The sequence below is a fragment of the Mauremys reevesii genome, linkage group 25, assembly GCF_016161935.1.
Source record: "Mauremys reevesii isolate NIE-2019 linkage group 25, ASM1616193v1, whole genome shotgun sequence".
NCBI lineage: Eukaryota > Metazoa > Chordata > Testudines > Geoemydidae > Mauremys > Mauremys reevesii.
In genome coordinates this window covers 8,837,000-8,864,873 of record NC_052647.1, presented here as the reverse complement: position 1 = coordinate 8,864,873, position 27,874 = coordinate 8,837,000, and the positions used below count along the sequence as shown (strand labels likewise).

Here is a 27,874-nt window from a genome sequence, read left to right as displayed (position 1 = left end):
CCTAGCAGAGGAGGTTTTTTTGGTTTCTCTTCTCTTTTTGCCCAGCTTTTCCAGAGGCCGCTCGCGTCGTGCCTTGGGGTGAAATCCCACCAAAAAGCACCGTCCCGTCAACGTCTGCATGTAGAAAGGGTGGTTTTTTTTGTTGTTCCTGTGATGCCCTCTTTTTTTTCCCACTGTCCCGGGGGAGATCTGGTTTTTCTTCTTGGCTCTGGGGAGTGGGGTCTAATGGCTGGAGCAGTGGGAAACTTCTGGGTTTTAATCCTGGTTCAGTGCTACAGCAGAGGGGAAATGGGAGGTAAAGAATCTTCTCTTCTGAGCTGGGCATAGGACCCAGGAGTCGTGACTCCTCGCCCCACCTGCTCAAACCACTAGATACCACTCCCCTCCAAGAGCCAGGGGGAGAACCCAGGAGTCCGGACTCCCAGCCCCTGCTGCTCAAACCACTAGACGCCACTCCCCTCCCAGAGCTGAGAATGGAACCCAGGAGTCCTGACTCCTTGTGCCCTGCTCTGGCTAGTAGACTACACTCTTGGGATCTATTCCCAGCTCTGGGAGTAGGTGCAGTGGTTAAGCAGAGAGGACCTGGAAATCAGGACTCCTGGGTTCTTCTCAACTCTGCCACTGGTTCACTTTATGGACATGATCGAGTCTCTTTCTTCCCTTCTTTCTCAGCGCATCAGTTTCCCCATCTGTGAAATGGGGATAACAGCCCTGCCTGATGGGGCTGTGTGGAGAAGTATATTTAAGTTTGAGGGGCACTCAGACATTACGGTACCAGATAAGTACGACAGACAGACCGGGATTCCAAGGACTTTACAGCATACTTCCAGCCGGGTCCAGCTGGGCTGAGACTCGGCAGAGCTGATTCTGTTCCCAGCTTTGCCGGTGACCCTGGGCAAATCACTTCCTCTCTCCCTGCCTCAGCTGCCCCTCGCACTGCTGGCCTGGATTAGCTCACGAACAGTTTGGGGCAGGGCTGTGCTCTCACAAAAAATCTGCAGCTTTTCCATCGGCCTCAGGGTGGGGCAGGTAGATTTCTGGTGCTGGGACTCGGGGTTTCCTGACAACTTCTTACGATGGTTTCTATCTATCCGGGGAAACCGAGGGAGGGGCCTTCTAGCCTGATGGCCTCTCTCTGGCTGGTAACATCTTGCAATCTTCCCTGTGCAGGGAACCCCCTGCCCTTGTTTCCCAGGAAGCCTCCACTCTCCTATGGGTTTTTTTTCCTTTCTCATTTGCAGGAATCTGGTGAAAAAGTATCTTCCGAAACGGAACACAAGAGAAGATCCAGAATCCAAGTAAGTGCCTCTGTATGATCTCGGCGCGTGTCATTCTCTTTAAGCTAGTTGAGAAAGGCAGAATGAGAACCAAAGGTGTTTTTAAGGACACAAAAGCCTGTCTCGGTATAAATGGTCCTGCCTCAGTGTGGCAGAGGACGGACTAGATGACCTTTTGAGGTTCCTGCCAGCCCTATGTTTCTATGATGCTAAGTTTAAAGCCAGACAACTTTTAAGTTAGAAATAAGGCACAATGCTTCAACGGTAGGACGATAAACTATTGGACCAACATCCCCAAGGAAGTGGTGGATTCTCCATCCCTTGACCTTCAAATCCAGGCTGGCTGCCTTTCTGGCACAAGTTATCAGGCTCGGCACAGGAGTAATTGGGTGAAATTCTCTGGCCTGTGCCCTCCAGGAGGTCAGAGGAGATAACAGAATAGCCCCTTCTGGCCTTAAACTCTATGAATTGCAATGGTTCAAGTTTTTTAATAGATCTAAAGGCCAGAAGGGAGCATTGTCCTCTAGCCTGACATACATAAAAGGCCAGAGAACGTCGGCCTTTGGAACTCCTTGCCACAGGAAGTGGTTGAAATCAGGAATTTAGTACGTTTTCAAAAAGGGATTGGACGCTCATGTGGGGAGCAGGAATATCCAGAGTGATCATAATTACAGCTAACGACTGCTCTGGAAGGGTTATTAAACCTCAGGCGTTGGGATTTAAACTGCTGTCTAACTATTAGAGGCCAAGATGGGATTTAGTGTGTGTGTGGGGGGGAATTATCCTACATCGGACATGGTGGGGTTCTTACACCTTCCATCTAGTGCTGGCGCTGACCGACTCGATGGAGTAGACCGCCTGTCTGATGCAGTCTGGTGAATTTCAGTATTCTGTAGTCCTGCCCCAGGCCCAGGACTTCTGATTTGGTGCAGAGCACCGGAAGGGTTTCCGTGTGGGTGCAGAGATGGGCTGGAACCTCTCAGCCAAACCCCAGAAACGTCAGGAGTGTCGGGCTGTTGGATTAGATCTTGTTGTTTGCCTCCAGTTTTGGTCTGGGCTCTGCCCTTGGATGGTGGGGAAACTGACCGAGATCAGCTGTTCTGGCAGATCTCATGAGAAGTGGCAGAACGCTTAGCTCGCCAGGCAGCCCACTGGAGCAGGTGACCCTGCCTGATCCAAATCTTCAGGCTGGGTCAACCTCTGACTCTGGCCCTAAGCCAGCCCATCAGACGCCTTCCTTTAACCCTCGGCTCCGCTGTCAATACCAAGACTGACCACTTCCTTCAGAATTTCCAGCCCAAAACTTTGCACCCAAACCATCTTCCCCTTGCCGTGCCTGCATGAAACAGGTGGCTGTTCCATTTATGGAGAAATTTGATACAAAACATAAATGCTGTGGCTGGGGAAAACCCCTGTGACTTTTCCCGTTTTGTCCGTGGCTTTTTTTCTGTGTCCGTGACTCACCCCGCAGCAGTGGTTCCTGTGATCCTGCGGGGCTGGACCCGGCTCCCCGCTGCAGGCGTCACGGGACACAGTGCTGCTCAGGTCTGGCCGGGCCAAACCCAAGCAGTACACTGCACCTGGACACCAGGTTGCCATGCATGGAGCTGAGCGCTGGGCCCAGCTCCCCGGGACATGGGGGCTGCCTGAGCTGCTGTGAGGTGAGTGCAGGCTGGGGAGGGAAGGGGGGGCTTGCTTTCCGCGCGCCCCCCCCCCCCCAGCCTTGCCTCTGCACTGGGCCAGGATTACCATTGTGGTGCTAATAGAACTGCCAGGTGATCTGTCAATAGTAGGGTGCCCCCTTCTGGCCAGTTGGAGAACTGCACCAGAGTGTTTTCAATAGGCCAGGGGTAGGCAACCTATGGCACGGGTGCCGAAGGCGGCACACAAGCTGATTTTCAGTGGCACTCCCACTGCCCAGGTCCTGGCCACCAGTCCAAGGGGCTATGCATTTTAATTTAATTTTAAATGAAGCTTCTTAAACTTTTTTAAAAACCTTATTTACTTTACATACAGCAATAGTTTAGTTATATATTATAGACTTATAGAAAGAGACCTTCTAAAAACGTTAACATGTATGACTGGCACATGAAACCTTAAATCAGAGTGAATAAATGAAGACTCGGCACAGCACTTCTGAAAGGTTGCCGACCCCTGTAATAGGCTAGATCGAGAGAAGAAGGTGTCACTATTTTGGACGAAGTAAGCTGGGCTCTGGGTTTGTAAAACCTCTAGTCTTGGTGGCTTTGGATCTAAATTCTCTTTCATCTAAAGTTAAACAATCTCAAAGCTCAGATAAGACGCCAGTTTTGGTAACGGGGATTTCTCTTTTCCCTGCCTCATGATCCAAGGACAAAGTGGTTTTTTGGTCAGTGAAACTTCAAGGCAGCCCATTTAAAGCGGACTGCAGGAATAACTTTTATCGTGCAGTCAGTGGAACTCATTGCCACAAGGTTTCACTGGGGTGTAGAGAGTTTAGTGGGCTTAAAAGGAGAAGTGGGTGCTTACTTAAATAATAAAAAAATCAGATTTAGAATAATAACTTAAAAAAAAAAACAACCAACCAACCTTTAGAAAGGGATATAAAGCCTCGTGCTTCAAGGCATATGCCCCAGCCTTTAACTGCCAAGGGGAGACATCTTTCCCTGGCAGCAGGTTATCCTGTCATGCCCTAATTGAGAGTTACAGGTTTGCGCCATCTCACGGAGGGATGTGGTGAATCCTCCATCGCTCGAAGTCTTTGACTTTGAATCCGTGACCTCCTGCGAACTGCAGACCGGAGGTTTCCCCGCAGAGGTGGTTGCACTGAACCTCTCCTTACGGTGGAGCGGCCTTGTGTGTCTTTGAGATTCCAGTCTGGGCTTAGCAGAGGCGGGATCCTGGCCTAGACTGACCCCTGTTCTGTCCCAGGCGTCTCAGCCTGGATCAGATGAGTTGATGGGGTGGGGGGCGTACGCACTGAGCCTGTGACCTTAGCATGACCTTGTCGCTCGCCCTGTAACTCTGTCCCTGCTCCAGGTTCTGCCAGTACCAGGCCTTCCTGCAGGTGGTGAAGGAGCTCAATGACTTTGCTGGGCAGAGGGAGGTGGTGGCGGAGAACCTGATGACGCAGATCTGTGTGGAGCTCTCTAAGCATGCCCAGGAGCTCAAGCAGGAGAGGAAATCGGTAATGCTTCCTCCCTCCCTGTCTTCCAGTGCAACTGTCCAGGGCCTAGTAATATCTGGGGCTGGGGGACGTGGATCCAGCTAAGCCCTGAGCATCTTTTGTGGCCGGGTGACATACGTGGGGTCCCCACTGAGCCTGGAGAGCTTGGGTAACGTACCAGCCACGTGTGCCTCTGTGCAGGACCCAGCCACTAGGGGGAGACAGCCTGCTACTGCCTCGAAGTAATGTCCCAGGGCCTGTGGCTCACGTGGCAGAGGACGGTGCTTTTAGATCCAACGGGACCCAGGTTCAGTCCCTGCAGATGGTGTCCCTCTTGGGTGCGAATTTCGGCCAGCTCACTATACTGACTGACTCTCGCTCCCTCCGCGAGTGGGGCCAGCTCTGCCTTCTTGGAGGGTTTGCCCGTGGCTGGACATGGGATCTGTGGGTGCAATAGCCAGGCTGTTTTGGGGGAGCTTTTTTAGAGCTACCAAAATTGCCGTCTCCCTGGAGAGGAGAAGGGACATGTACCTGCCCCGTGGTGCTGCTGTAATGCAGCTTATAGAGGTTCAAGAGCATCCCTGGACTGGGGCTGCCTAAGCGTTACCGTAATACACCCAATAAATAGCCAGCAGCAGAACGTTCTTCATCACAGTCTGAATTTTTAGAAGTGCCTAGTGATTTGGGACCCTTGAGACTTCTTAAAGGGGCCCCAACTTTTTCATCTTGGCAGGGTGCTTGGTGCTGTCTGAAAATCAGGGTCAATTTAAGGAGACTCAAACTTCCCAAATCTCCAGCCACTTCTGCAAATTCTGGCTGTGAAAAAGAATGTTCTGGTGTTGGCTAATTTATTAATGGTGCTAGGCGCTGTACGTTACTCATTGGTAGTGCCTCGCTGCGCTGGGTGCGGTACAAACACAGAAGGGCGAGACGGCTGAAAAATCATGAGGTTCCGCTGACGTTTCTCCTCTTTGCAGCACTTCCAGGAGGGCCGGCGAGCCCAGCAGCAGCTAGAAAACTCCTTCAAGCAACTGGAAAACGTGAGTCCTGGGGAACAGGGCCAGCTGTTTACGTTCTGTTCATGCTCGTGTTGAACCTGATCCAAGCGCTTTGGAGCCGCTGGGAGCCTTTCCATTGACTGCAAAGGAAGCTTTGGATGGCGCTCGCCGAGACCCAGCTGCATGGGTCAGCTTGTGCTCCGCAAAGAGCACAGCTGGTGGAAGGAAATGCCTTCAGGAGAATGAAAGGGGCTTTATTCAGAGGAAGTCCAGCACATGTGCGGCAAAACTGTTCTGTGGTTCTGGTGGCTAGAGTCGGGGGAAGGCTGGGAGTCAGGACTCCTGGGTTCTGTTGCTAGCTCAGGGAAGGCAGTGGGCTCTGATGCATTAGACCAGGGGTTCTTAAATGTCATTGCCCCATGACTCCTGTCTGACAACAAAAATTACTACATGACCCCAGGAGGTGGACTGAAGCCTAAGCTCCTCCCCTCCACCCCCAGTCCCACCCCCCTGGGTGCGGGGGCCAAAGCCCAGTGGCTTCAGCTCCAGGCAGGGGGCCTGTAACCTGTGCCCCACCTCCCAGGGCTGAAGCCCTCAGGCTTCCGCTTTGGCCCCAGGTGGTGGGGCTTGGGCTTTGGCCCTGGGCCCCAGCACATCAAACGCCAGCCCGAGCAACCGCATTAAAGTGGGGTTGCGACCCACAGCTTGAGAACTGCGGCATTAGACCAATGGCAGGTGCTGGGAGTCGGGACTCCTGGGTTCTGTTTCTAGCTCTGGGAGGGGAGTGGGATCTAGTGGGTTAGTGGAGGGTTGTGTGGGGGACAGCTGGGAGTCAGGACTCTTGGGTTCCATTCCCACCTCTGCCACACACTCACTCCATGCTTTAGGGCAAGTCCCTTAACCTCCCGCCTTCACTTCCTCCTCTGTAACGGGGGAGAGTCCCTGAGCCCCGTCCCCTGTGGTTCCCCTGAATTCTGTGGGTGGGAAGCAGCTGTGCGCTCCAGCAAGGTAACGCTGGCTTGTATTCCTGCCCCCAGAGCAAACGCAAGTTCGAGCGGGACTGCAGGGAGGCGGAGAAAGCCCTGCTGGTGGCCGAGAAGCTCGACCAAGACCTCAATGCCACCAAGGCGGACGTGGAGAAGGTCGGAACGCTGCTGTCCCCTTGGCTTGACTCCCTCTAGCGTGGGCCTGTTGGGGATGGGGGAACCATCAGGTGGCATGGGAGGGGGCCCAGCAGGATGGAAGGGAGGGGGGACCTATTGGGTGAGGTAGAGTCCATGGGTTTTGCTAGCCGCTTTACAGACTGGTATGAAGACCAGGTTTCTGCCCCAAAGAGCTGACCATCCATAACCAACCGCATTCAAAGAGGCTGCATTAGAGGAAGAGGATGGTGCCGGGGTTCAGGCTTGGGGAGATCTCGGTTCAGTTTCCAGCTCTGCCACAGACCTGCCATGAGTGACCTCGAGCCAGTCACTTCATCTCTGTGCCTCAGTTTCCCTGTCTCTGTGATGGGGCTAATGAGCCTTCCCAAGGCTGTTCAGGCTAACCTCTCAAGGGCCATGTCTGCAGCACCTGGCACGATGCAAGGCCCCCCCCCACCCCACACACACACACAATGGAGGCCGCAATGATGCATGGAGGGAGTTAGCTGTGTGGTGCAGGGGAGAAGAGCAGACGGGAGGGAGACCCTCCCAGGAGCTTGCTATTGCGGATGGGGAGTTGGCCACCGGCTGAGGGCTTTGACTAGAAGGGATTCCCTGGGCTGGTATCTGGGCCTGTCCTGCGGGGACGGAGCTGGGCCTGTTGTGACGATTGCACTGACCCCGGCAGGCGAAGCAGCAGGCCAATCTGCGCAGTCACATGGCGGAGGAGAGCAAGAACGAATACGCCTCCTTCCTGCAGAAATTCAACCGGGACCAGAGCCAGTTCTACTTCCTGGAGATGCCGCAGATCTTCAATGTAAGCCCCTCCCCTTGACTATAAGCTCCTCCCCATCAATATAAGCCCCTCCTACTTAACCTTAGCCCTGCTTCCTTCTTTCTGTCCTTCCCTTCTTTTTCTGTCCTTCTCTGTCAGTTTTACCAGTATAATAATAATAATGATGATGCCTAGCTCTTATCTGTAGATTTTCAAAGCCCTTCACAAAAAGTATCATTATCCCTGTTTTACAGATGGGGAAACCGAGGCATGGAGTGGGAAAGTGATTTTTCCCGAGGTCACCCAGCAGGCCAGTGGCAGAGCGAAGAATAGAACCTAGGTCTCCGAGGCCCCATTCAGTGCTCTAACCACTAGGCTATGTTTTGTTTAGTGTTGACATTGGCGTCTGAGCCATGGGCCAGGACTCTGCTGTGCTTGGTGCTGTCTAAACAGAGAACAAGTTGTCGTCGCTACCCCAGACAGCTTCCAGTCTAAGTAAGAGAATAGCTAGATGGGAATAGAACAGCCTGTGCACTATGGGGAGTTGTGCTGTTTTCACTACACACCTTCTGTGTGTGAATCTTGGGAAGGTCCTGGTCTCATAATCTGCGGAACTCACTGCTACAGGATGGCAAAGTACAGATGTATTTCTTCCTCATCTACTAAAACTGGAAGGTGAAAAATTCAAAACAAACGTCCCCTTGCTCTTGTGTTGTGGGAACAGACCTACCTGATCTCTCTTCTCAATCCCACCCAGTATCGTGTGGATTTCTAAGGTGTTTCATCCCCAAGGTAAACAACCCCAGCCTTTTTCAAACAAACTAACTGCCTGTCCAGCATGAAGGACACCTGGATCCTTATCTGGCTCTTCCACTGGCCTGCTGTGTGACTTTAGGCATGTCACGTCCCCTCTCTGTGCCTCAGTTTCCCCATATGTAAAATGAGGATAATGGCACTGACCTCCTTTGGAAAGCACTGGGAGATCTATGGATAAAGCACTATATAAGAGCTGCATAATTAATAACAATAATAATATTTGTAGAGTCTTTTCCAGGCCTTTTATCATTCTCCCTGTTTTCTGCTCCCCGCCCCTTGCAGAAGCTGCAGGAGATGGACGAAAGGCGGACGGTGCGGCTGAAGGAAGGCTACGGCATCTTCTCCGAGACTGAGCGGCAGGTCATGCCTATCATCGGCAAGTGCCTAGACGGCATGAAGGCAGCAGCCGACTCAGTGAACGAGAAGAACGTGGGTCCTGCTGTCTCTTTAAACTTAGTGCCCTGGGGTGGAAAGCCCATTGGAGTTGCTATAGCACCTGCCCTCCAATAGGGAGGCAGACCCCCCCCCCCAAAGTAGGCGGGGCTAACTGAGTGGGATCCAGCTGTCATAACCTCCCCCCTCCACTAGGGGTCCCAGACCAGCATAGGGGCAGTTTTTTGCTTTTACTTCACCAGTCAATCCAGCCTCAGATCCCAAACCTGGAAGAATTTGAGGGTATTTGTGTCCTAGGGAATGGAAATAAGGCCCAGGTGTACAAAGAAGGGCCACTAGAATGATCCGAGGAATGGAAAGCCTGTCGTATGAAAGGAGACTTGAAAGAAGGTTGAGAGGAGATATGATTGCTCTCTTTAAATATATCAGAGGATAAATACCAGTGGACACGAGAACAAATGGATATAAATTGATAAGTTTATGGAGAGAATGGTTTGATAGTCTTTAAATCAGGATTTGGGGACTTCAACATCGGAGGTCAGACTAGATGATCATAATGGTCCCCTCTGATACTTGACACCTTCTGATCTTAAGTTCTATGATTCTATGATGACTCCTGCTCTAACCATTACACCTGCTCCTCTTGCGGACCCAGGGAGTCAGGACCCTGCGAAGGGAGTGGGGTCTAGTGGGGATGGGAGGGCTGAGAGTCAGGACGCCTGGGTCCTATTTGGACTTGTGCTCATGGATAGAATAGGGTTTGGCGTCTGGTCTGTAGAGATCAAGGCGGAGATCAGTGACCCGCCCTTGCTGGCGACACGTGGCTTGTGCATGCAAGTGTTTCTGGGGAGATGGGAACGCTGCAGCGAGGTGGAACGGGCACTGGGGGGGAGGTGGCAGCAGTTCTCCCGGCGGTGACGCCCTCCCCCTCGCCCCACCGCCGGCAGGACTCCCAGGTGCTGATCGAGTTACACAAGTCTGGCTTCGAGAGGCCGGGAGACGTGGACTTCGAAGACTTCAGCCAGCCTATCAACCGCACCTCTTCGGACAGCAGCCTGGGGACGCCCCGGGGCACCCTGGATGGCCGGCTGGACCCCCGCCTGCTGGGCAAGAACAAAGGCAAGCGCTGGCTCTTCAGCAAGAAGAATAAGGTAGGAACTGGCAGTGAGGCCCTGGCTCTGGGCGCTGCCTGGGCTGGGGCAGCTCAGCCTGGCTGGAACTTGGAGCGGGACCTTGCGGTTGAAGCGCAGAATTGGGAGTCAAGATTCCTGGATTCTAGTCCCATCTCGGGGGTGGGGTTCAGGACTCCTGGGTTCTTTTGCCAGCTCTGGCAGGGGAGTGTTGGGGGGGTGAGTCCAGTGGCTAGAGAAGAGGGACTGGAGGTCAGGATTCCTGGGTTCCATTCCCAGTTCTGGCAGGGGAGTGTGGGGGGGTGAGTCTAGTGGCAAGGGGGCTGGGAGTCAGGACTCCTGGGTTCCGTTCGCAGCTCCGGGAGTCCTGACTCCCAGCCCCACTCCCCTCCTGGAGTTGTGAATAGCACCCATGAGTCCTGACTCCCAGCCCCTGCCCTAACCACTAGACGCGCGCCTCCCCCCCCCCCATGCTACCGGTTGGCGTGAACCCATCCATATCTCCTTCCGCCCCTTTGCCCACCCTACTAGCTATGCAGAGGGGCAGATGGTACCAAGCGCTGGTCCTGGGCCGCATCCCTTATCAACTGTAGACGAACAGCTGCCAAATGCAGTTCTGGGGGCTCTGGGCCTCAGCTGCTGCCCCCCTGCCCTGAGCGCTGCGAAGATGCCTGGTAGTTAGCAGCCTCCAACCCCCTTCTCTGCGGCGCGGCCCGTCACTCGCTGCAGGCTATGCCGCCCTTTGACCCTGGTCTGCGATCGTTCTCCCTGGCTGCATCTCGCTGCCTGTGCATGACGCCGTGAAAGAGTCTTAAGCCCTGGACGGGCGTGAGCCAGCGAGGCTGAGAAGACGCTAATAATTAACCAGTTCAGGAGCGCGCGCTGCAAATCAGCCAGCATGAGCCTCTCTCTCTTTCTGTCTCCTCTCCCCCACCCCCCTGCCCCCGGCCCTGCCCGATCCTCTTGTCCTCCATGAGTCACATCCGACGCACCCCTCCCTCCCGCGCCCCAGGAGAGCTGCCTTGGGAACATGCTGTTCCGACAAGGAATCGTGACCTGGCTTTTACGCCAGGTTAGAGCTCTTGGGGCAGGGACAGGGTGGGGGTGCTTTTTGCGTCTTGGTTCTGGGATCCCTGAGTAACTGTGAGGCTGTTTGTTAATAACCCGCCCCCCACACGCTCCCTGTGGAGTGGGGCAGGATCAGTGATGGCCGCCAGCTCTCTCCTGTGTGGGATCCTTCTCAAACAAAAACAAACCTCAGGCTCCCAACATGCCCGGTTTAGCGTGAGGCTTGTTAGCAAAAGCAGGTCACAGCCGCATGCGTCTGAGCCCTTTGAAACCCCTCCCAGGGTCACATCTGTGTCGTAGGATTTCTCTTCCGTCCTCCTCCCCCATGTTTACCTCTGTCCTAACCCCCATGTCCCGTCTGTACTGTGCGGAACAGAGATCATCCCCAGATCATCGCACTGCTCAGAGTGGCCACGGCCTTGGGGGTTTTTCACCTTCCTCTGTAGCGTGGGGTGTGGGTCGGTTATCTCAATTAATCATTCCTTGCCCATGCAGGGCCCCAGGCAGGGGTCCCTCCGATTCTCTGCCCGCGACATGTGTTAGTTTTGTCTCCCATGGGCTTTAATAGCTGGGCCGCATTTGGGCTGTTGGCTTTAGTGTGCAGGTGCTGGGTGGGTGACACAGGAGGCCCCGATCCTAACCGCTGACATGGCTGTGCTCTGAGCTCTGCTCCCCCGCCTCACGTCTGTGCTCTGCATGCTCCATCTTCCGCCGCTCCCTCCAGCATCCACGTCCTGGCTGCATTCGCCCCTTCCCCTGGCACATCCCGGCCTGCGTGGGAGGCTAACGCAGGCTGCTGCTCTGAGGAAGGGACACGTTTCTGGAGGAGAAATCCTTGGTGTGGTCAGCTCCCTTTGGCTTTTCTCCCCCCGAGGCTCGTCACAATTCGGGGCAACTGCAGCGGTCTCCCCCTCGCCTCTATCCCCCCCCCATGGTTCCACTCTTGGGTAGTTCCAACTCCCCAGCTCTCACCTTTCCGCAGGCAGCCCCCATGTCCTCCTGCCGGGGGGCGTCCCAGGCTGCACGTTCCCTGCCTTTGCTGTGCACTTCCCAGCAAGGACAGCCCTGCTGGGAACGGAGGGGTTGCTTCAGATCTGTTACACCCCTTCATGCTTAAAATAAAGAGCATTACAGAGAGAACCTGTACGACCACTGAGAACCCATCACGCCCGCTAGCGAGCTCTCTGGCATCACCCTGTGGGTCCTCAAACCCTTCGGCTCTGAACACCCCCCTCCCCCCACGCGCGCGCGCACACACACCCGCACACACCCCCTGCCTTAGGAGGCCCCTGTCAGCCAAGTCCTTCCAAGGCTCCCTGAGGATCGGGCCCCTCTGTGGACTGGTCCGTTGGCTGGATCAGAAGAAAGGCCCTGAGCTCGCTAAAACCCCAGCTTTCATCCAGATTGTCTCTTGCTGGTCTGTGGGGCTCTGGAGAATCCGCTTTGAACAGAGACATGGAAGCCTCCCCAGGTAGCCAAGCGAGTTAATTAGCATTCACCCCTCCCTCTTAGAGAGGGTACACCCCACGCACACCCGGCCCGGTGCATTTTCCTACAGCCCTCCCCCAGGGTACAGCCCACGCACACCTGGCCCGGTGCATTTTCCTACAGCCCTCCCCCAGGGCACACCCCACGCACGCCCAGCCCCGTGCATTTTCCTACAGCCCTCCCCCAGGGCACACCCCACGCACACCCGGCCCGGTGCATTTTCCTACAGCCCTCCCCCAGGGTACAGCCCACGCACACCTGGCCTGGTGCATTTTCCTAAAGCTCTCCCCCCAGGGTACACCCCACGCACGCCCGGCCCCGTGCATTTTCCTACAGCCCTCCCCCCAGGGCACACCCCACGCACACCCGGCCCCGTGCATTTTCCTACAGCCCTCCCCCCAGGGTACACCCCACGCACGCCCGGCCCCATGCGTTTTCCTACAGCCCTCCCCCAGGGCACATCCCACACATACCCGGCCCCATGCGTTTTCCTATAGCCCTCCCCCCCCACATGGTATGAACTGTAATGCAGGGAGGTCCAGCTTCACTCAGGAAAGTTTCTCTTCCTGCCATCCAGCTTGTTCAGGGTATTTGGGGTTACTGTCCGTCCGGCACAGGGCTGCCCCGTCTCTCTGATGCTGGGGAGCCTTGGGCTGCTGTCAAGTGGAAGATGGTTTGAAGGCCCCATTTGGTCACGCGGTGCATAAAGGGGACTTAATGTGGGTGGAAAAGACCCTGTTCAGGGACCTCCCAGGCCGGCATGGAACTGGCATAAGGGCCTGACCCCCAGCGTATTAGGGCCAGGGCCAGTGTGATCTGCGCTATGGCCTTTCCCGGGACCCATGGGAAGCGGAGCGTAAGTTAGAGCAGCCCTCAGGAAGGACGCTGGGCAGGATAAGGGGGCGGGGAAGGGCTGAGTGAAGCCCAATTGGTTAGTGGGCCATGTGCCCCCACCCCCCTCCAGATCCGGTAGGCCAATCGGAGACGTCGGAAGGGGACTCGCGGCTCATGGCAGAAAAGGAACTGGGCTCTAGCGCTCTGCACGCTGAGCCCCTGCTACGCCCCAGCCTCAGCGGGTCCAGGACGAGCACGGCTGGTGGGATTGCAGCGCCCTCCCTGGCTGTGCTGTGCCCATTTCACAGGCCCTGCTGGTTGGCGGAATTTCTTGCTCTAATTGTCTCGCGCCTGTTTCATATCCCAGCCACTTGCTGCTTCACTTCATGCATGCGCTGAAAACCTCCTACTACCCGGCACCACGCAGACATCGATGCCCTGCGTCCACCGGGGGGCGGGGGGGAAACCCACGGGGTCTCCCCTGTAGGAGGGAGCCCAGCGATGGGGAACCCAAGCAGTGGCGTTCAGACCGAAATGAGGTTTGGATCTGGGGTTTCTGGCTCGGGGCTCTATTTCCCCTGTGCCAGTGGGAGTATAAAAATAGCATCTCACCTCTTCTCGCCCCCGGAGCTGGAGCAGCATCAGGGGTAGGGCACATTGGGCCATGCGCCTTGTAGGGGTGGGTAAGGAGGGTGACTGGGTAAGGAGGCCCAGGGAATGTATGTCCAAGGCAGAGACTTCTAAGGCATCAACCCCCACCCCCTGATTAGCCATGTGCTCCCTATGAATGTTTCCTGCAGACCCTCACCCTTGTCTCCTGCCTTCAGATTTTCCCCCTCCTGCCCCACTCCAGCTGAGGTAGGTGACCTCTGGAGTGATGGTGCATCAGTTACCCAACAGCCCCCCCTATGGGGGGTGGGGGTATGTCACGGGGTGCAGGGCACTCAAGGGGGGGGTGGGACATTATCACATGGAAGCATCCCTATGGAGGGACTAATAGCTTGCTGTAAGGGGTGGGATAGGGGATGGATATTCGCCCCCACCCTGGCAAGGGTTTGCTAAAGGGGAATGAGATCAACTGTCCACACTGAAGCTGGCAGGAATTCAGGCTTCAAGCATGTGCTTTGCTTCTAAGCCCGGAAGCAGGGTCCTGGATAGAGTCACCAGTTCTGGATGGACAGATTCCTGGAGGGTGTCGTCACATGCCATAATCTTTAATGAAAGATTCATCTTTAATTCCTGGAGACTCCAGGACAATCCTAGAGGGCTGGCAACCCTAGTCCTAGGCTGTCAGCTCTTTGAGGCAGGTACATTTTTTTGCCCTGTGGCTGTACAGCACCTAGCGCAACGGGGTCCTGATCTAGGACTGGGGCTCACGTATTACACCTAATATTGAGGCCAGTGGACTTGTTCTCTTGCCTGAAGTGCTTTGCCAGATTGGGGCTTCAGTTGAGCAGGGGAAGGGGTAATGCGGAAAGATTGCACCCTGAGGAGCTAACACCAGGCACAGGCGCTCAGAATGAGGCCCAGAAGCAGGCAGACCTGGGTGGGGAGGAGATTGGGGGTTGGGGGGTCAATGCAATGGCTGGGGGGGGGACAGTTCAGGACTGGAGATGGAAGTGTCTAAAATCACGATATTGTGGTGGAAAGCTGAAACGTTTCCATTTGGAAATGCCTCCCGCGGTGCCTTATGGTAGTTGTTGTTCGGATGCCTCAAGCTCCTATTCTCGTCTATGGGCCAGGCTCCCCGGTCAGACTACATCTCCCATGATGAACCAGGATCTCGGTGAAGGGAGGCCGTGCATCATGGGAGATGTAGTCTGGCTGGGGCGCTGGGCCCACAGAAACAAATGTGGGGTATGAAGCGCTCAAACTACAACTCCCATGATGCACTGCGGTGGCACTTCAGAATGGAAATTTTCCCGCAGGAAGCACCAAAACCAATTTTTTTTTTTAAAAAAAGCTTGATTGAAATTCCAATTTTCCACCTTCCCTAGCTGGGGGGCCTGTGGACAGGAAGGGATGAAGGCTGGTCTTGGGGAGGAAGGCTGTGAGAGTGAGATTGGGAGGGGGTATAACTGGGCCTGTGGGAGCAAAGCAGCCTCTGGTCTAGTTGTCAAGTGACCTTCATGTTACTTGCCTCCTGTTGTAACATGCCCCCCCCAGTCTCTTTACCATCTCCCATGATGCATTATGGTCTCCCCTCGTTGTGAGGGCAGGTGGTGCATCATGGGAGACATGAACAAAGTTCACTTTTCCCACCAAAGTGCCTCTCTCCCAAGAGAGGAAGGCAGTTGCCGATAGCCAGGTCCTCTTCTCGGTGTCAAGCTTCCCAGTCACATGGGTGCCAGAAAAGGCCACGGGTGCAAGGTGAGGCCTGATCTGTGGCAGGCAGGAGCCCGATCCATGGTGCTAGTCACACCCCTGGTGCAGGGTGGGACCCTAAGTGTTTAAAGTAGGCATATTTCCTAGGGTCTTAGGCACCCAAATTCCTTTGACTTCCCATAGGACTCAGGTTCCTTTAGGATCATTTGAACAATCCTGGCCTTGAAAGGGTTCTGAGCCTATTCCCCTTCCCTTCACTGCTGGGATCCCCTACGCTTGGGAGACGGACAAAATGGTTGGTGGGTCTTCCCTCCCCTCGCTGCCTCCGGCTGGTGGATTGTGATGGTGCAGCTTGTCCTTACCCCTCTCCCCTTTATTCCCTGTGCCGTGTTGGGTTGCGTTTTTTTGTTTTGTTTTTTTGTGTGTGCGTGCCTATTTATTTTCTTACAGAGTTCTCTCCGTTGTGTGTCCCCATGTGTTCTGTTGTCCCTTTGTCTGTCCCTAGCTCCCGCCCCCTCCCCTCTCCCCAGTGATCTCTGCCCCGCCTCCTTCCTCCTCGTCTGCCACCAACGGACCTCCATCCCCCAAATTCACCCGGGACCCTCTCTCTTACTGTCTGAATGAGATCAATAAGACAGTCAAACCCCGCATCGCCTCCTTCCGCAGCCTCAAACGGGGGGTAAGTTTGTGTCTTGTATTTTGCTTTGTACCAAGCCAGGGGAAGTTGCTGCTGTTATGATGTGCACCTGCAAAGAGAGAAACGCAGCAGGGCTGTGCAGGAAGGAGGCTTAAAGTATCTTTTTTTTTTAAAAAAAAATTAAGGCCTTTTTGCATCTACTTTGGCTTTCTGACAAAACCCCTCTGAAAATGGAACTATTCAGAAATGCTACTGTAGTGCCTCCTGGGAGTTGTAGTTCAGGTGCATCATGAGCCCATTGTCCTCTATGGGCCAGGCTCCCTGGTTGGACATCATCTCCCATGATGCACCATGGTGTGCCCTTTTTGTAAGGAGAGTTGGTGCATTGTGAGAGATGGTGCTAGGCTCCTGACGGGACTGCATCTCCCATGATACACCAACTCCGCTTACAAAGGAGAGGGCAGACCATGGTGCATTATGGGAGATGTCCAACCAGGGAGCCTGGCCCATAGAGGACAATGGGCTCATGAGGCACCTGAACTACAACTACCAGGAGGCACTACAGTAGCATAATCAAATCTAAATGTGTTGGGTTTCAGGTCTTTGTTTTGTTCAACGAGAACATGAAATCTTTCCGCCCGAAGCAGATGCATTTTCTCCCAAATCCAGGTTTTCCATAAAAATGCAGTTTCCGTGGGAATTTTCTCCCAGCCCCAACACGCAGCCAATTATTTCTTCCTTTACTGGTCACTTCTTAAAGCCCCGGGTTCTCCCTCTTTTCCACGTAGCTCCAGCCTCCCTCGCGTGGTACAGCAGTCAGTGCTTCCGCCCGTTTCAAAAGCATCGGCTCCCCAGACACGCGCCTTCCTTCCAAACTTCCTAGCCCGGCCCTTCGCCTGCTCCCCACAGCAGGAGGTTCCACCGTGTTCTGCTCGTCCGAACCAGGAGCTTCCCCTTTGCAAATGCTCCTGGCTGGAGAATGCAAGCCTCCACTCCTGCTCCATATAAAACCCCAAGCCCTCCCTTGCTTTCCAGGCTTCCCTTCTGTTGGCTTCTCCTTTTCGGAAGCTGCCGTGCCACATTCGCTGCTTGGGGTACAGACTCTGTGGGAGTGGGGTCAAGCACCAGTCAACATCAAACCGCTTCCTGTTCTAAATAAAGCATCACAAGCCAGGAGACCAAAGACCCAAGCCAGCAGCTAATTTCTGATCTCTCCCTCTACCCCCGCCACCTCCGGTATTCCCAGGAAGTAGGAGCACCTCTGCAAACCAGGGCTTGCCCACATGGCTTTCACCCTCCATGCTGGGGGGCTGACTCTGCCAGGTTGAGGGTCTGCGGTTATTGTGCCAGGATCTCAGCTTTAAAAAAAAAAAAAACGGGTGTGCTCGCTTGGTGTTGCCTCGGCACAGGGGTGGAAATCAGTTGCTGGCCAATTGAGTAACTTTGTCCTGTGAATAAAAGTATTAGCAGGCCGGACCCACGGTCCAGCTGGTAGCATCACGGGCAGCGCCTGACGCTTCCAAGGACCTGGCCTCGATGGGATGATCTTTCCTCGGCGTGGGCATGGTTATGTGGAGCTGTAGCTTTGCACACCACTGTCTGAGGCCCGTCCACCCAGTGACTTACCGGAGGCCACACGGGTCTCCTGAGTCCCAGCTCAGTGCTGGTTTTCCCCCTTAGCTGCTCCTGCTGTAACGATTGGGGTGGATGCTGTGAGCTGTTCCCTCCTCCACGGGCTGAGGGTTCTGCAGCCGGAGAGAACCAGGATCTGAACCCTCCGTGCTGCTGGTGGAGGCAGAGATCCGGCCCATGTCGGTTTCAAGCTGCAGGGCCGTGGCTGGTGTCTCCCCGACAGCTAGGTGCCGAGCTCTCTTTGCTGCACAACCAGAGATCTCCGGATCCCGGCCACTGCTGCAGAAAGGCATCATGCAGCGTCTTGCCCCAGGAGCGGCCCCACCTCCAAGCGCTGTCCCTATCCTGCGAGGTACCGAGCTCTCCCGATGACCAGTGAAGGTCGAGGAGGCTCAGTGAGATCAGGCCCTTAGAGTGAGGCACACACGTTCCCCTGGTGCTGGCCAGTGTCTTGCAAGTTAGGGGCAGTGGCTGTCGGCAACCCCTGCAACCCATAGTGTGAAGGAGTCGGGGGGGCACAGGGGACTAGATTTTGTGGCTGGGGAAGAGGGTCCATGTTACGACATGAAGGGAACTGATGTATCCTTGTCTTCCCCTCCCCACTCCCTGCCGCCAGCCTGTGATCACGGAAGATTTCAGCCACTTGCCGCCAGAGCAGAGAAGGAAAAAGCTGCAGCAGAAGATCGAGGAGAGGAACCGGGAGCTGCAGAAGGAAATCGACCAGAGGTACAAGCGCTTAATGCCCTGTAGGCGGTGCCTTTTGAATGCCTCCTGTCTCTGTTCTCCTCCTCTGGTGGCGGCCCACCTGCTGGACTACATCTCCCATGATGCTCCAAGGACTAGGACGCCCACAATGCACCACCCCTCCCTTCTCCAGGCTTTTAAACCCTGAGGGTTTAGCCATAGTCTGTAACTCTGGCCTCCTGCTGCAGTGAGTCCTGTAGACTGCGCACAATAGGGAAATGCTATTTCCACAAAGTGTGTGTGCTTGATCTGTAATCACTCCTTCAAAAATCATTGTACAGTGAGCCCAACCGAGATGGGTGGCCCAGTTGTGCCAGGTGCTGGATGTGCTTCGTGAGAGCCAGTCCCTGCCCCAGTTTTTCTACAGCCTAAGTAGACCAGGGTAGGAAGGGAAAACAGGAGGAGGAGAAATGATTTCCCCCAGGTCCGGGGCAAAGTAATGGAAAAGAGACGACTAAGAGGGAGTGTGATAGAGGTCTATAAAATGATGACTAGTGCAGAGAAAGTGAATAAGTGTTGTTTACCCCTCCTCCTAACAAGAACTAGGGATTATCAGATGAAATTAATAAGCAGCAGGTTTAAAACAAACAAACGGAAGTACTTCTTCACGCACCGTCAACCTGCAGAACTCCTTGCCAGAGGATGTTGTGAAGGCCAGAACTAAACGGGGTTCAAAAAAGAACTAGATAAGTTCCTGGAGGATAGATCCATCAATGCCTATTAGCCAAGATGATCAGGGACACAACCCCATGCTCTGGGCACCCCTAGCCTCTGCTTTCTGGAAGCTGGGAGTGGATGATGGTTTTAATCACTCGATGATGACCTGTTCTGTTCATTCACTCTGAAGCACCTGGTATTGGCCACTGTCAGAAGATGGGATACTGGGCTACATGGATCTTTTGGTCTGACCCGGTGTGGCCATTCGGATGTTCTTATGTAACTCCTAGTTGGGTGCTCTGTCTGTTAGGAAGCACTCCTTCCCCTTGTTCTCTTTATTTGCAGGAGGATATAAAGGGAGGGAACCAATCAGTTTGCATCCTACAATTTGCATTCAAATCTCTTTGCCAGAAGGCAGAAATTTTGTGTGCTGTCCCTTTAAATCCCTTCCCCTAACTCTTCCCCCACACTTCCCCACAGAGATGCCTTAAACAAGATGAAGGACGTGTACCAGAAGACGCCCCAGATGGGTGACCCTGCTAGCCTGGAGCCAAAGATCTCTGAGACCCTCAGCAACATCGAGAAGTTGCGCGTAGAAATCCAGAAATACGAGGTAAGGGGGAGGTGAGGGGAGTCACGGGATGGGGCTACCTCTAACACGCTCCCCAGGACCCTTTGGGAATCCACGTGTCCAGCTCTGCTCTCCAGCCATCTGTGGCTCCAAACGCACGCGATGCCCCGTATGTCCAGCCAGTCCTTCCTTTGAACCGGTTCAAAGTGCCGTAAATTTATAAGGGAGGTCTTTATCTCCCTCTAGTGGCTGAACCATGTACCGGCGCCTCGCTCTTCTCGAGCACTTTTCATCCTTGGAGCTCAAGTGTTTTACTGACGAGGACAGTGCCATTATCCCCATTTCACAGCGGGGGAAACTGAGGCAAAACACGGGGGAAGTGTCTTGCCCAGGCTAACCCAGCAGGCCAGTGTCAGAGCTGGGAATAAAATCTAGATCTCCTGAGTCCCTGGCTAAGTGTTATCCACTAGGCCACGCTACTCTGCACTTGTTAAGGCCTCACCTACGCTAGCAAGTGGATGCTAGAAAGCCTACTCTTGGTATAGACACAGTAGATGCAGTTTGTAGTGGCAGAAGAGTGCTTTCAGTGGGGTAGCGTATACTGGTTCTCCAAGCGAAATAAGTGACATCGGCAAAAGCATTTGTATATTACAATAAGAATGTTTTAAAAAAAAAAAAATCACACTCCTAACCGTCGTTAATATATGGTCAAAATTGTCTGGCCCATCTAGCACAACGATCTCCAAGTCCACCCGGTGTCCCTTGTCTTACTGACAGATTCTAAGTAGTTTAGATCCTTATGTGGCCCCCGTCATTGTCGCATCTGAGCAGCGCACCGTCTTTAGTGTATTTATCCTCCCAGGGCAAAGCTGTTATCTCCATTGTACAGATGAGGAGACCGAGGCACAGAGAAGCTAAGTGACATGCCCAGGGTCACACAGGAAGTCTGTGGCAGAGCAGGGACTTGAACCTGGGACTTAAGTCATAGGCTAGTGCCCTACCTGCTGCACCATCCTGCTTCTCTAAGGCATATTGGGGTCCCACTCAGATTAGAAGCTATTTGGGGCAAGGACCAGCGTCTTGTTCTGTGTTCGTACAGCACCTAGTGCAATAGAAACCTAGGCCATGACTGGGGCGCCTAGGCACTACTGTAATACACCTAATGTACAGCGCCTAGCACAGCGGAGACCTTGGACATGACTGAGGGTCCTAGGCACTACCACAATATGAATATTATCAAAAGATGAGAGAATATTTTAAACCAGGCAGTGACCCTACAGATAATGGTGTCACGACCGCATTGGTTCTCAGGTTAGGTGTCCTTATGATTCAAAGGCTGCTGGTTTGATTTACGAGCGGTTGAGTCATGCCTAAATTATTCTGGGGTGAATCATGTGTGTAACTCAGCGTCCAGTATCGTTTCATTCATAGAAACAGCCTGGGCCTTCGGTCGCTTTCTGTTTCTCAAGCGACAAACTTTATACCAGACAATCCTGTTAAATGGCTCTGCCCAGTTTCCTTATTCGCTAAGGAAGTTACTCTTGGCCACAGGTTTATTTTATGAATGAGTCGGCTGAATGTGCATAGCCTGATCAAAGCACAGGTCACGGCACCTTCCCCCCGCCCCATTCCTCCAGTGATTCAGACCCTCTTGGGTGTTCCCTGTTCCTACAGTTCATAGCCCACGTCTCTGATACTGGAGTGGGCAGGAATGGGATTGTAGCTAACTGGCTGGGAGGCAGGACTCCTGGGTTCTATTCACAGCTCTGGAGGAAGTGGCAGAGGCAGTGCTAACCTTAACCCTAAACAGGAATATTTGGGGGGCCTCCCCATCCCCCCTCACCCACCTCCTAAAAATACTAATGATATTTCCATAACAAATATACCAACACGCCATGGACTGACACCCTTGTTAAATAAGGTGAATGGTATTTTGGGGCTATTACTAAAGTGGGCCCCCTTGAGCCGTTTGAGGCCCGAAGCAGTCTCCTTGCATCTAGCGCCACCATGGAGGAATGGGGTCTAGTGGTTAGAGCAGGGAGCCAAGACTCCTGGGTTCTGAAAGCTGATTTTCACTAACTTACACTGGGGTGGGGGGGCCGGGCAAGACAAAATATGGGGAGCCCAAAGACTGCGTGAAGCCTGGAGCAGAACTGAGAATCGGGGGGTACTTTCAGCTGCTCTGGAAAAGCACCTCACTGCCTGGGTCTGTAGATATTCTGAGGGCAGGGCCGCCCAGAGGATTCGGGGGGCCTGAGGTCTTTGGCGGCGGGTCCCGGGGCAGAAGGACCCCCCGCTGCCAAATTGCCACCGAAGACCCAGACTGGAAGAAGTTCCGGGGGCCCGGACCCCACGAGAGTTTTCTGGAGCCCCCAGAGTGAGTGAAGGACCCTGCTCCAGGGGCCCCAAAAACTCTCATGGGGACCCCTGCGAGGCCCGGGGCAAATTGCCCCACTTGCCTCCCCCCCCCCCCCGGGTGGCCCTGAGGGATGGGGCCAAGACCCCTATAGAGGGGCAGCTGCTATGGAGCAGAGAAGGAAGCCCCATGTGACCGAAGACGCTTGCCCTCCTGTGCGATCTGTCTCTGCTGGCGGGAGGCAGGAATGAAATGCTTGAACCTCTCTCTCCCCCGCGCCTCCCAGTCGTGGCTGGCCGAAGCCGAGAGCCGAATGCTGAGTAACCGGCCGGACAACACCCTGAGATACAGCCGTCACCTGGACCCCGCCACCACCCTGAACAACAACGGCTCCCACGAGAAGGGCAGGTGAGGAGGTGAAATGTCCGTCCCCAGGAGCTAGGGGGAGCAGGCGGCCGTAATAGCCAGGTGTGGGTGCTGTTGAATCCTCACCCGCGTGTGTGGTTTGGGATCTCTGGGCCGGGTGCCGTCTGTTTGTCTTGCCAGAGGAGGATTTTTGTCATTGAAGAGTCTGACTAGAACCCAGGAGTCCTGGCTCCTTAGCCCCTCTGTTCTTATCACTAGATCCTGCACCCCTCCCAGAGTGGGGATTAGAACCCAGGAGTCCAGGCTCGCAGCTCCCCTGCTCTAACCACTAGACCACACTCCTGCTTCTGAACAGCCACACTGGACTCCCTGTGGCTGGAGCTACCCCCCGAAACAGCCGCTTACCCTGTCTCCTCATTGGTCCCTCAGCCCTGACGCCACCCACTCCGACGACAGCCAGGAAGCCCTGAACCAGCCGATCTACACGGAGTTTGATGAGGACTTCGAGGAGGACCTGGCCTCGCCCATCGGCACCTGTGTGGCCATGTACCAGTTTGAAGGTACTCGTCCAAGACACTTCTGAGCCAGGTTCCCTGGTTGGACTACATCTCCCATGATTCACCAGGGTCTTGCCCCTCTTTGACTGAGGAAGCAGTGCATTATTCATAGATTCATAGACTCTAGGACTGGAAGGGACCTCGAGAGGTCATCGAGTCCAGTCCCCGGCCCTCATGGCAGGACCAAATACTGTCTAGACCATCCCTGATAGACATTTAGCTAACCTACTCTTAAATATCTCCAGAGATGGAGATTCCACAACCTCCCTAGGCAATTTATTCCAGTGTTTAACTACCCTGACAGTTAGGAACTTTTTCCTAATGTCCAACCTAAACCTCCCTTGCTGCAGTTTAAGCCCATTGCTGCTGCTTCTATCCTTAGAGGGGAAAGTGAACACGTTTTCTCCCTCCTCCTGATGACACCCTTTTAGATTCCTGAAAACTGCTATCATGTCCCCTCTCAGTCTTCTCTTTTCCAAACTAAACAAACCCAATTCTTTCAGCCTCCTTCATAGGTCATGTTCTCAAGACCTTTAATCATTCTTGTTGCTCTTTTCTGGACCCTCTCCAATTTCTCCACATCTTTCTTGAAATGCGGTGCCCAGAACTGGCCACAATACTCCAGCTGAGGCCTAGCCAGCGCAGAGTAGAGCGGAAGAATGACTTCTTGTGTCTTGCTCACAACACACCTGTTAATGCATCCCAGAATCACGTTTGCTTTTTTTGCAGCAGCATCACACTGTTGACTCATATTTAGCTTGTGGTCCACTATAACCCCTAGATCCCTTTCTGCCGTACTCCTTCCTAGACAGTCTCTTCCCATTCTGTATGTGTGGAACTGATTGTTCCTTCCTAAGTGGAGCACTTTGCATTTGTCTTTTATTAAACTTCATCCGGTTTACCTCAGACCATTTCTCCAATTTGTCCAGATCATTTTGAATTATGACCCTGTCCTCCAAAGCAGTTGCAATCCCTCCCAGTTTGGTATCATCTGCAAACTTAATAAGCGAACTTTCTATGCCAACATCTAAGTCGTTGATGAAGGTATTGAACAGAGCCGGTCCCAAAACAGACCCCTGCGGAACCCCACTTGTTACACCTTTCCAGCAGGATTGGGAACCATTAATAACTACTCTGAGTACGGTTATCCAGCCAGTTATGCACCCACCTTATAGTAGCCCCATCTAAATTGTATTTGCCTAGTCTATCGATAAGAATATCATGCGAGACCGTATCAAATGCCTTACTAAAGTCTAGGTATACCACATCCACCACTTCTCCCTTATCCACAAGGCTCGTTATCCTATCAAAGAAAGCTATCAGATTGGTTTGACACGATTTGTTCTTTACAAATCCATGCTGGCTATTCCCTATCACCTTACCACCTTCCAAGTGTTTGCAGATGATTTCCTTAATTACTTGCTCCATTGTCTTCCCTGGCACAGAAGTTAAACTAACTGGTCTGTAGTTTCCTGGGTTGTTTTTATTTCCCTTTTTGTAGATGGGCACTAGATTTGCCCTTTTCCAGTCTTCTGGAATCTCTCCCGTCTCCCATGATTTTCCAAAGATAATAGCTAGAGGCTCAGATACCTCCTCTATTAGCTCCTTGAGTATTCTAGGATGCATTTCATCAGGCCCTGGTCACTTGCAGGCATCTAACTTTTCTAAGTGATTTTTAACTTGTTCTTTATTTTATCTTCTAAACCTACCCCTTTCCCATAAGCATTCACTATGTTAGGCATTCCTAAGGACTTCTCAGTAAAGACTAAAACAAAGAAGTCATTAAGCATCTCTGCCATTTCCAAGTTTCCTGTTACGGTTTCTCCCTCCTCACTGAGCAGTGGGCCTACCCTGTCCTTGGTCTTCCTCTTGCTTCTAATGTATTGATAAAAAAAGTCTTCTTGTTTCCCTTTATTCCCAGAGCTAGTTTGAGCTCATTTTGTGCCTTTGCCTTTCTAATCTTGCCCCTGCATTCCCGTGTTGTTTGCCTATATTCAGCCTTTGTAATCTGACCCAGTTTCCATTTTTTATACGACTCCTTTTTATTTTTTAGATCATGCAAGATCGCGTGGTTAAGCCAAGCTGGTCTTTTGCCACATTTTCTGTCTTTCCTACCCAGTGGAATAGCTTGCTTTGATGGGAGTCTTTGGGCCATGGTGCATCATGGGAGATGAAGTCCAGCTTGAGAGCTGGGCCCAGAAAGGAGAATGAGAGTATAAGGCACCTGAACCCTGACTCCCATAAGGCATCATGGCAGCATTTCTTCATCAAAATATTCTGCTTTTTGGGTAGTTTTTTCAAGAGAAAATTGCCGTTTCCATGGGAAGCAGATACTTTACCTGAAAAATCTCATTTAATCGAAAAACAATTTTCTGCTGGAAATTTTTCAGCCATCCTTAGCCTCTTCCCCCTCCCTCTGCACCCCAGTGACTGGTGTGCAATGAGGATAACAGTCTTACTACTGCTGGCTGCTACCAGAGCTCCTCCTTTAGGTCAAACAGTAGGAACCTGTTTTAATACTGAAGGTCTTGAGTTCAAACCCTGCTTAGGGGTTGGAGACTTCACCGCCAAGCAGGCTACATCTCCAAACCCCTGTTCAGTCCACCCCACCTCCAGGTAGGAGTTTGGCATAACTTCCCCTTTAACAGCTGCCCACTGGGATATTTCCTGGCTAATGGGGGACATTTAAGGTCTGCACCGTTCACCCATGTCTTCCAGCCCCCAGTGGCCTATTACTGCAGCCAGCTGTGTGGATTTAGGGAAGGGGCACAGAGGGTGTGATTCCCCCAGGGGTCCTAGGAGCTCTAACATACAGGTCCTCCCATCACAGGGATTTGGGGGAACCTAGAGCTGAGCTCTGAAACGAGCGATTCTTCTAACCCACTTGCCTTGGTTTCCCCCACCCCGTTCCTCCCTCCCCATCACCCCAGGTTCCAGCGAGGGCACCATCTCCATGACGGAGGGGGAGGAGCTGAGCCTGATGGAGGAGGACAAAGGCGATGGCTGGACCCGGGTGCGGAGGAGCAAAGGCGGCGAGGGCTACGTGCCAACATCCTACCTGCGGGTCACCCTGAACTGAGCTCGGGCCTCCCCCCCCGCCTGGAGAGCGGCAGCTGGCTCATGGAGCTGCAAGGGGGTGGCGGGGATTGGAGCAACGCTGCTGGAACCTGGGAGTCGGGACTCAGGGGTACAGGCGTGGAAGTGGCCTGTGCCCCTCGTGGGCGAGCAACGGCACCCGCTTGCAAAGGAGATCGCCTGGAAGGGGAAGGAGAACCCCCCCACCCCCTTCTGCCTAAGCCCCAGCTCTGTGGAATTTCACATTTCAGCTTGTGGGGGAGGTTGCAGTGGTTGCTAGTAGGAGGGATGGACTGGGTTTCTGGCTGCTGCCCCTGCATACTCCATACTGCGCCCCCTCAGTCAGATCCCCTGTGAGTGAGTGACTAACTCAACCTCCTCCTAAAAGCTAGCTTAGGGGTGCAAGCTCCATCAAGGTGTGCTGGGCAGGGCCTGTGGGGGGGCTTATGGAATAGAACGTGTCCTCTGCATCTATTCTTCCATGCTTGTCACCCTGGCAGCTGGGTGCCGTCCAGGTGCATGTTAAGCAGCATGATAAACCTCAGTCCTGGGTTGGTTGTTTCCCTCCTGGGATTCCAACCCGGGACCTGTGGCTCCCCACTTAGGCTGGCGCCAGCCTGGATCTTAATGGAACAGAGGTGCCTGCCAGCCAGCCAGGAGCCCCAGGGCCTGAACCTCCGTGTGTTCTCTGCCAGGGCCCGTGGCTCTGAATTCACCTGTCCCTGGGTGGGAGTGAACGCCCCTTACAGCTGATGCCATCAGCTCAATCATTGGCCAAGCTCCAGCCCACTTCCCCCTCCGCCACTGTGGCCACGACATGCACTTTATTCCCCAGACTCCAGAACTCGCCCAGCCAAGGAAAAAAAGAGCAAAAAGTGCCTGCTGCCTCAATGAATCTGTCCCCTGGGGGGCGGGGGAGGCTGATCGCGCTGGTGGGAGCCCAGGGAGCCGAGCTGCAGCCAACCCCTTCCGTGTAATAATTATTATTTTTTAGAGGACTCTAATATATCAGCCTTTTATCCAGTGACCAATTACTGCTCATTTTAGCCTGTGCCTCAGTTAACCTGTAACATAAGTGTAAATGTCCCAGTTGTCTTGGCTTCTGCTCACCCTATGGGGGGAGGGAGGGGGCAGATCCTGTCTCCCCTCTGGTTCTGAGAAGTGGGTCTGGGGGTCGCTGGGCCGGAGCCCATAGAATGTATTTCCACTGCAGCCTGGTGCCTTTTACACTTTATGTAAATAGTTGACCCCCCCCCCCCCTTCCTGTGCAGTTTTTAAGTTTATAAAAACGATACAGACTCTGGCGCTGAGGCCTCGGTTTGTTTCGGACGTGGGAGGGGAGCAGAGCGGTTGGTCTGTGTTCCGGTAACACTTCTCCCACCCTGCTCTTAGGGAGAGGGGCGCGGTTGGTTGTGTATATTACCATCATGTCTAGAAGTGCCCCCAGCTGAGAGCAGGACTCCACTGTGGTGGCCCGGGCCAGACCTCCAGGCCTTGTCTTCACTAAGACGAGGTCTACACCAGAGCCCTATGTCAATAGGGGGTTTGAAAACTCCACCCCCTGAGCAATGCAGTTGTACCGACTTATCCCCCTGTGTACACAGCACGATGCTGATGGGAGAAACTCTCCCATCAACGTGGCCGCCGCCTCTGGGGACGGAGGGTTAACTACGCTGCCGAGAGCAGCTCTCCTGCCGGCAAAGTAGCGTTTTCGCTCTAGTATGACGGTGGGGCGGCTGTACTGTGAAGACAAACCCTGAGGGATTCGAATACACCTGAAGACGCTCTAGGGTGGCCAAGGAAGGGTGTAGTTTTTACACGCGTGAGCAAGTCAAGCTACAAACTGTGAAGGGGCTTAAGGTCTCCCTGAGGCTACGCCCAGTCTTCA

The 27,874-nt window shown here is 53.7% G+C and overlaps 1 protein-coding gene across 2 annotated transcripts in view; it reads left to right on the top strand.

Moving 5' to 3' along the window:
• TRIP10 (thyroid hormone receptor interactor 10) overlaps positions 1–27,290 on the top strand; it is a 72,750-nt gene extending 45,460 nt beyond the window's left edge. The window contains exons 3-15 of one of the 2 annotated variants that reach the window (XM_039515037.1): positions 1,242–1,298; positions 4,296–4,443; positions 5,400–5,462; positions 6,458–6,562; positions 7,251–7,379; positions 8,436–8,582; positions 9,494–9,697; positions 15,897–16,070; positions 18,277–18,386; positions 19,542–19,674; positions 22,275–22,396; positions 22,784–22,914; positions 25,842–27,290. In XM_039515037.1, coding sequence (XP_039370971.1) covers positions 1,242–1,298; positions 4,296–4,443; positions 5,400–5,462; positions 6,458–6,562; positions 7,251–7,379; positions 8,436–8,582; positions 9,494–9,697; positions 15,897–16,070; positions 18,277–18,386; positions 19,542–19,674; positions 22,275–22,396; positions 22,784–22,914; positions 25,842–25,990 — 1,672 coding nt within the window. In that variant the 3' untranslated portion in view covers positions 25,991–27,290. The remainder of the gene's footprint in view (positions 1–1,241; positions 1,299–4,295; positions 4,444–5,399; positions 5,463–6,457; positions 6,563–7,250; positions 7,380–8,435; positions 8,583–9,493; positions 9,698–15,896; positions 16,071–18,276; positions 18,387–19,541; positions 19,675–22,274; positions 22,397–22,783; positions 22,915–25,841) is intronic. The other variant, XM_039515036.1, reaches the window with a different exon arrangement.
• The last annotated feature ends 584 nt before the right edge of the window (positions 27,291–27,874 follow it).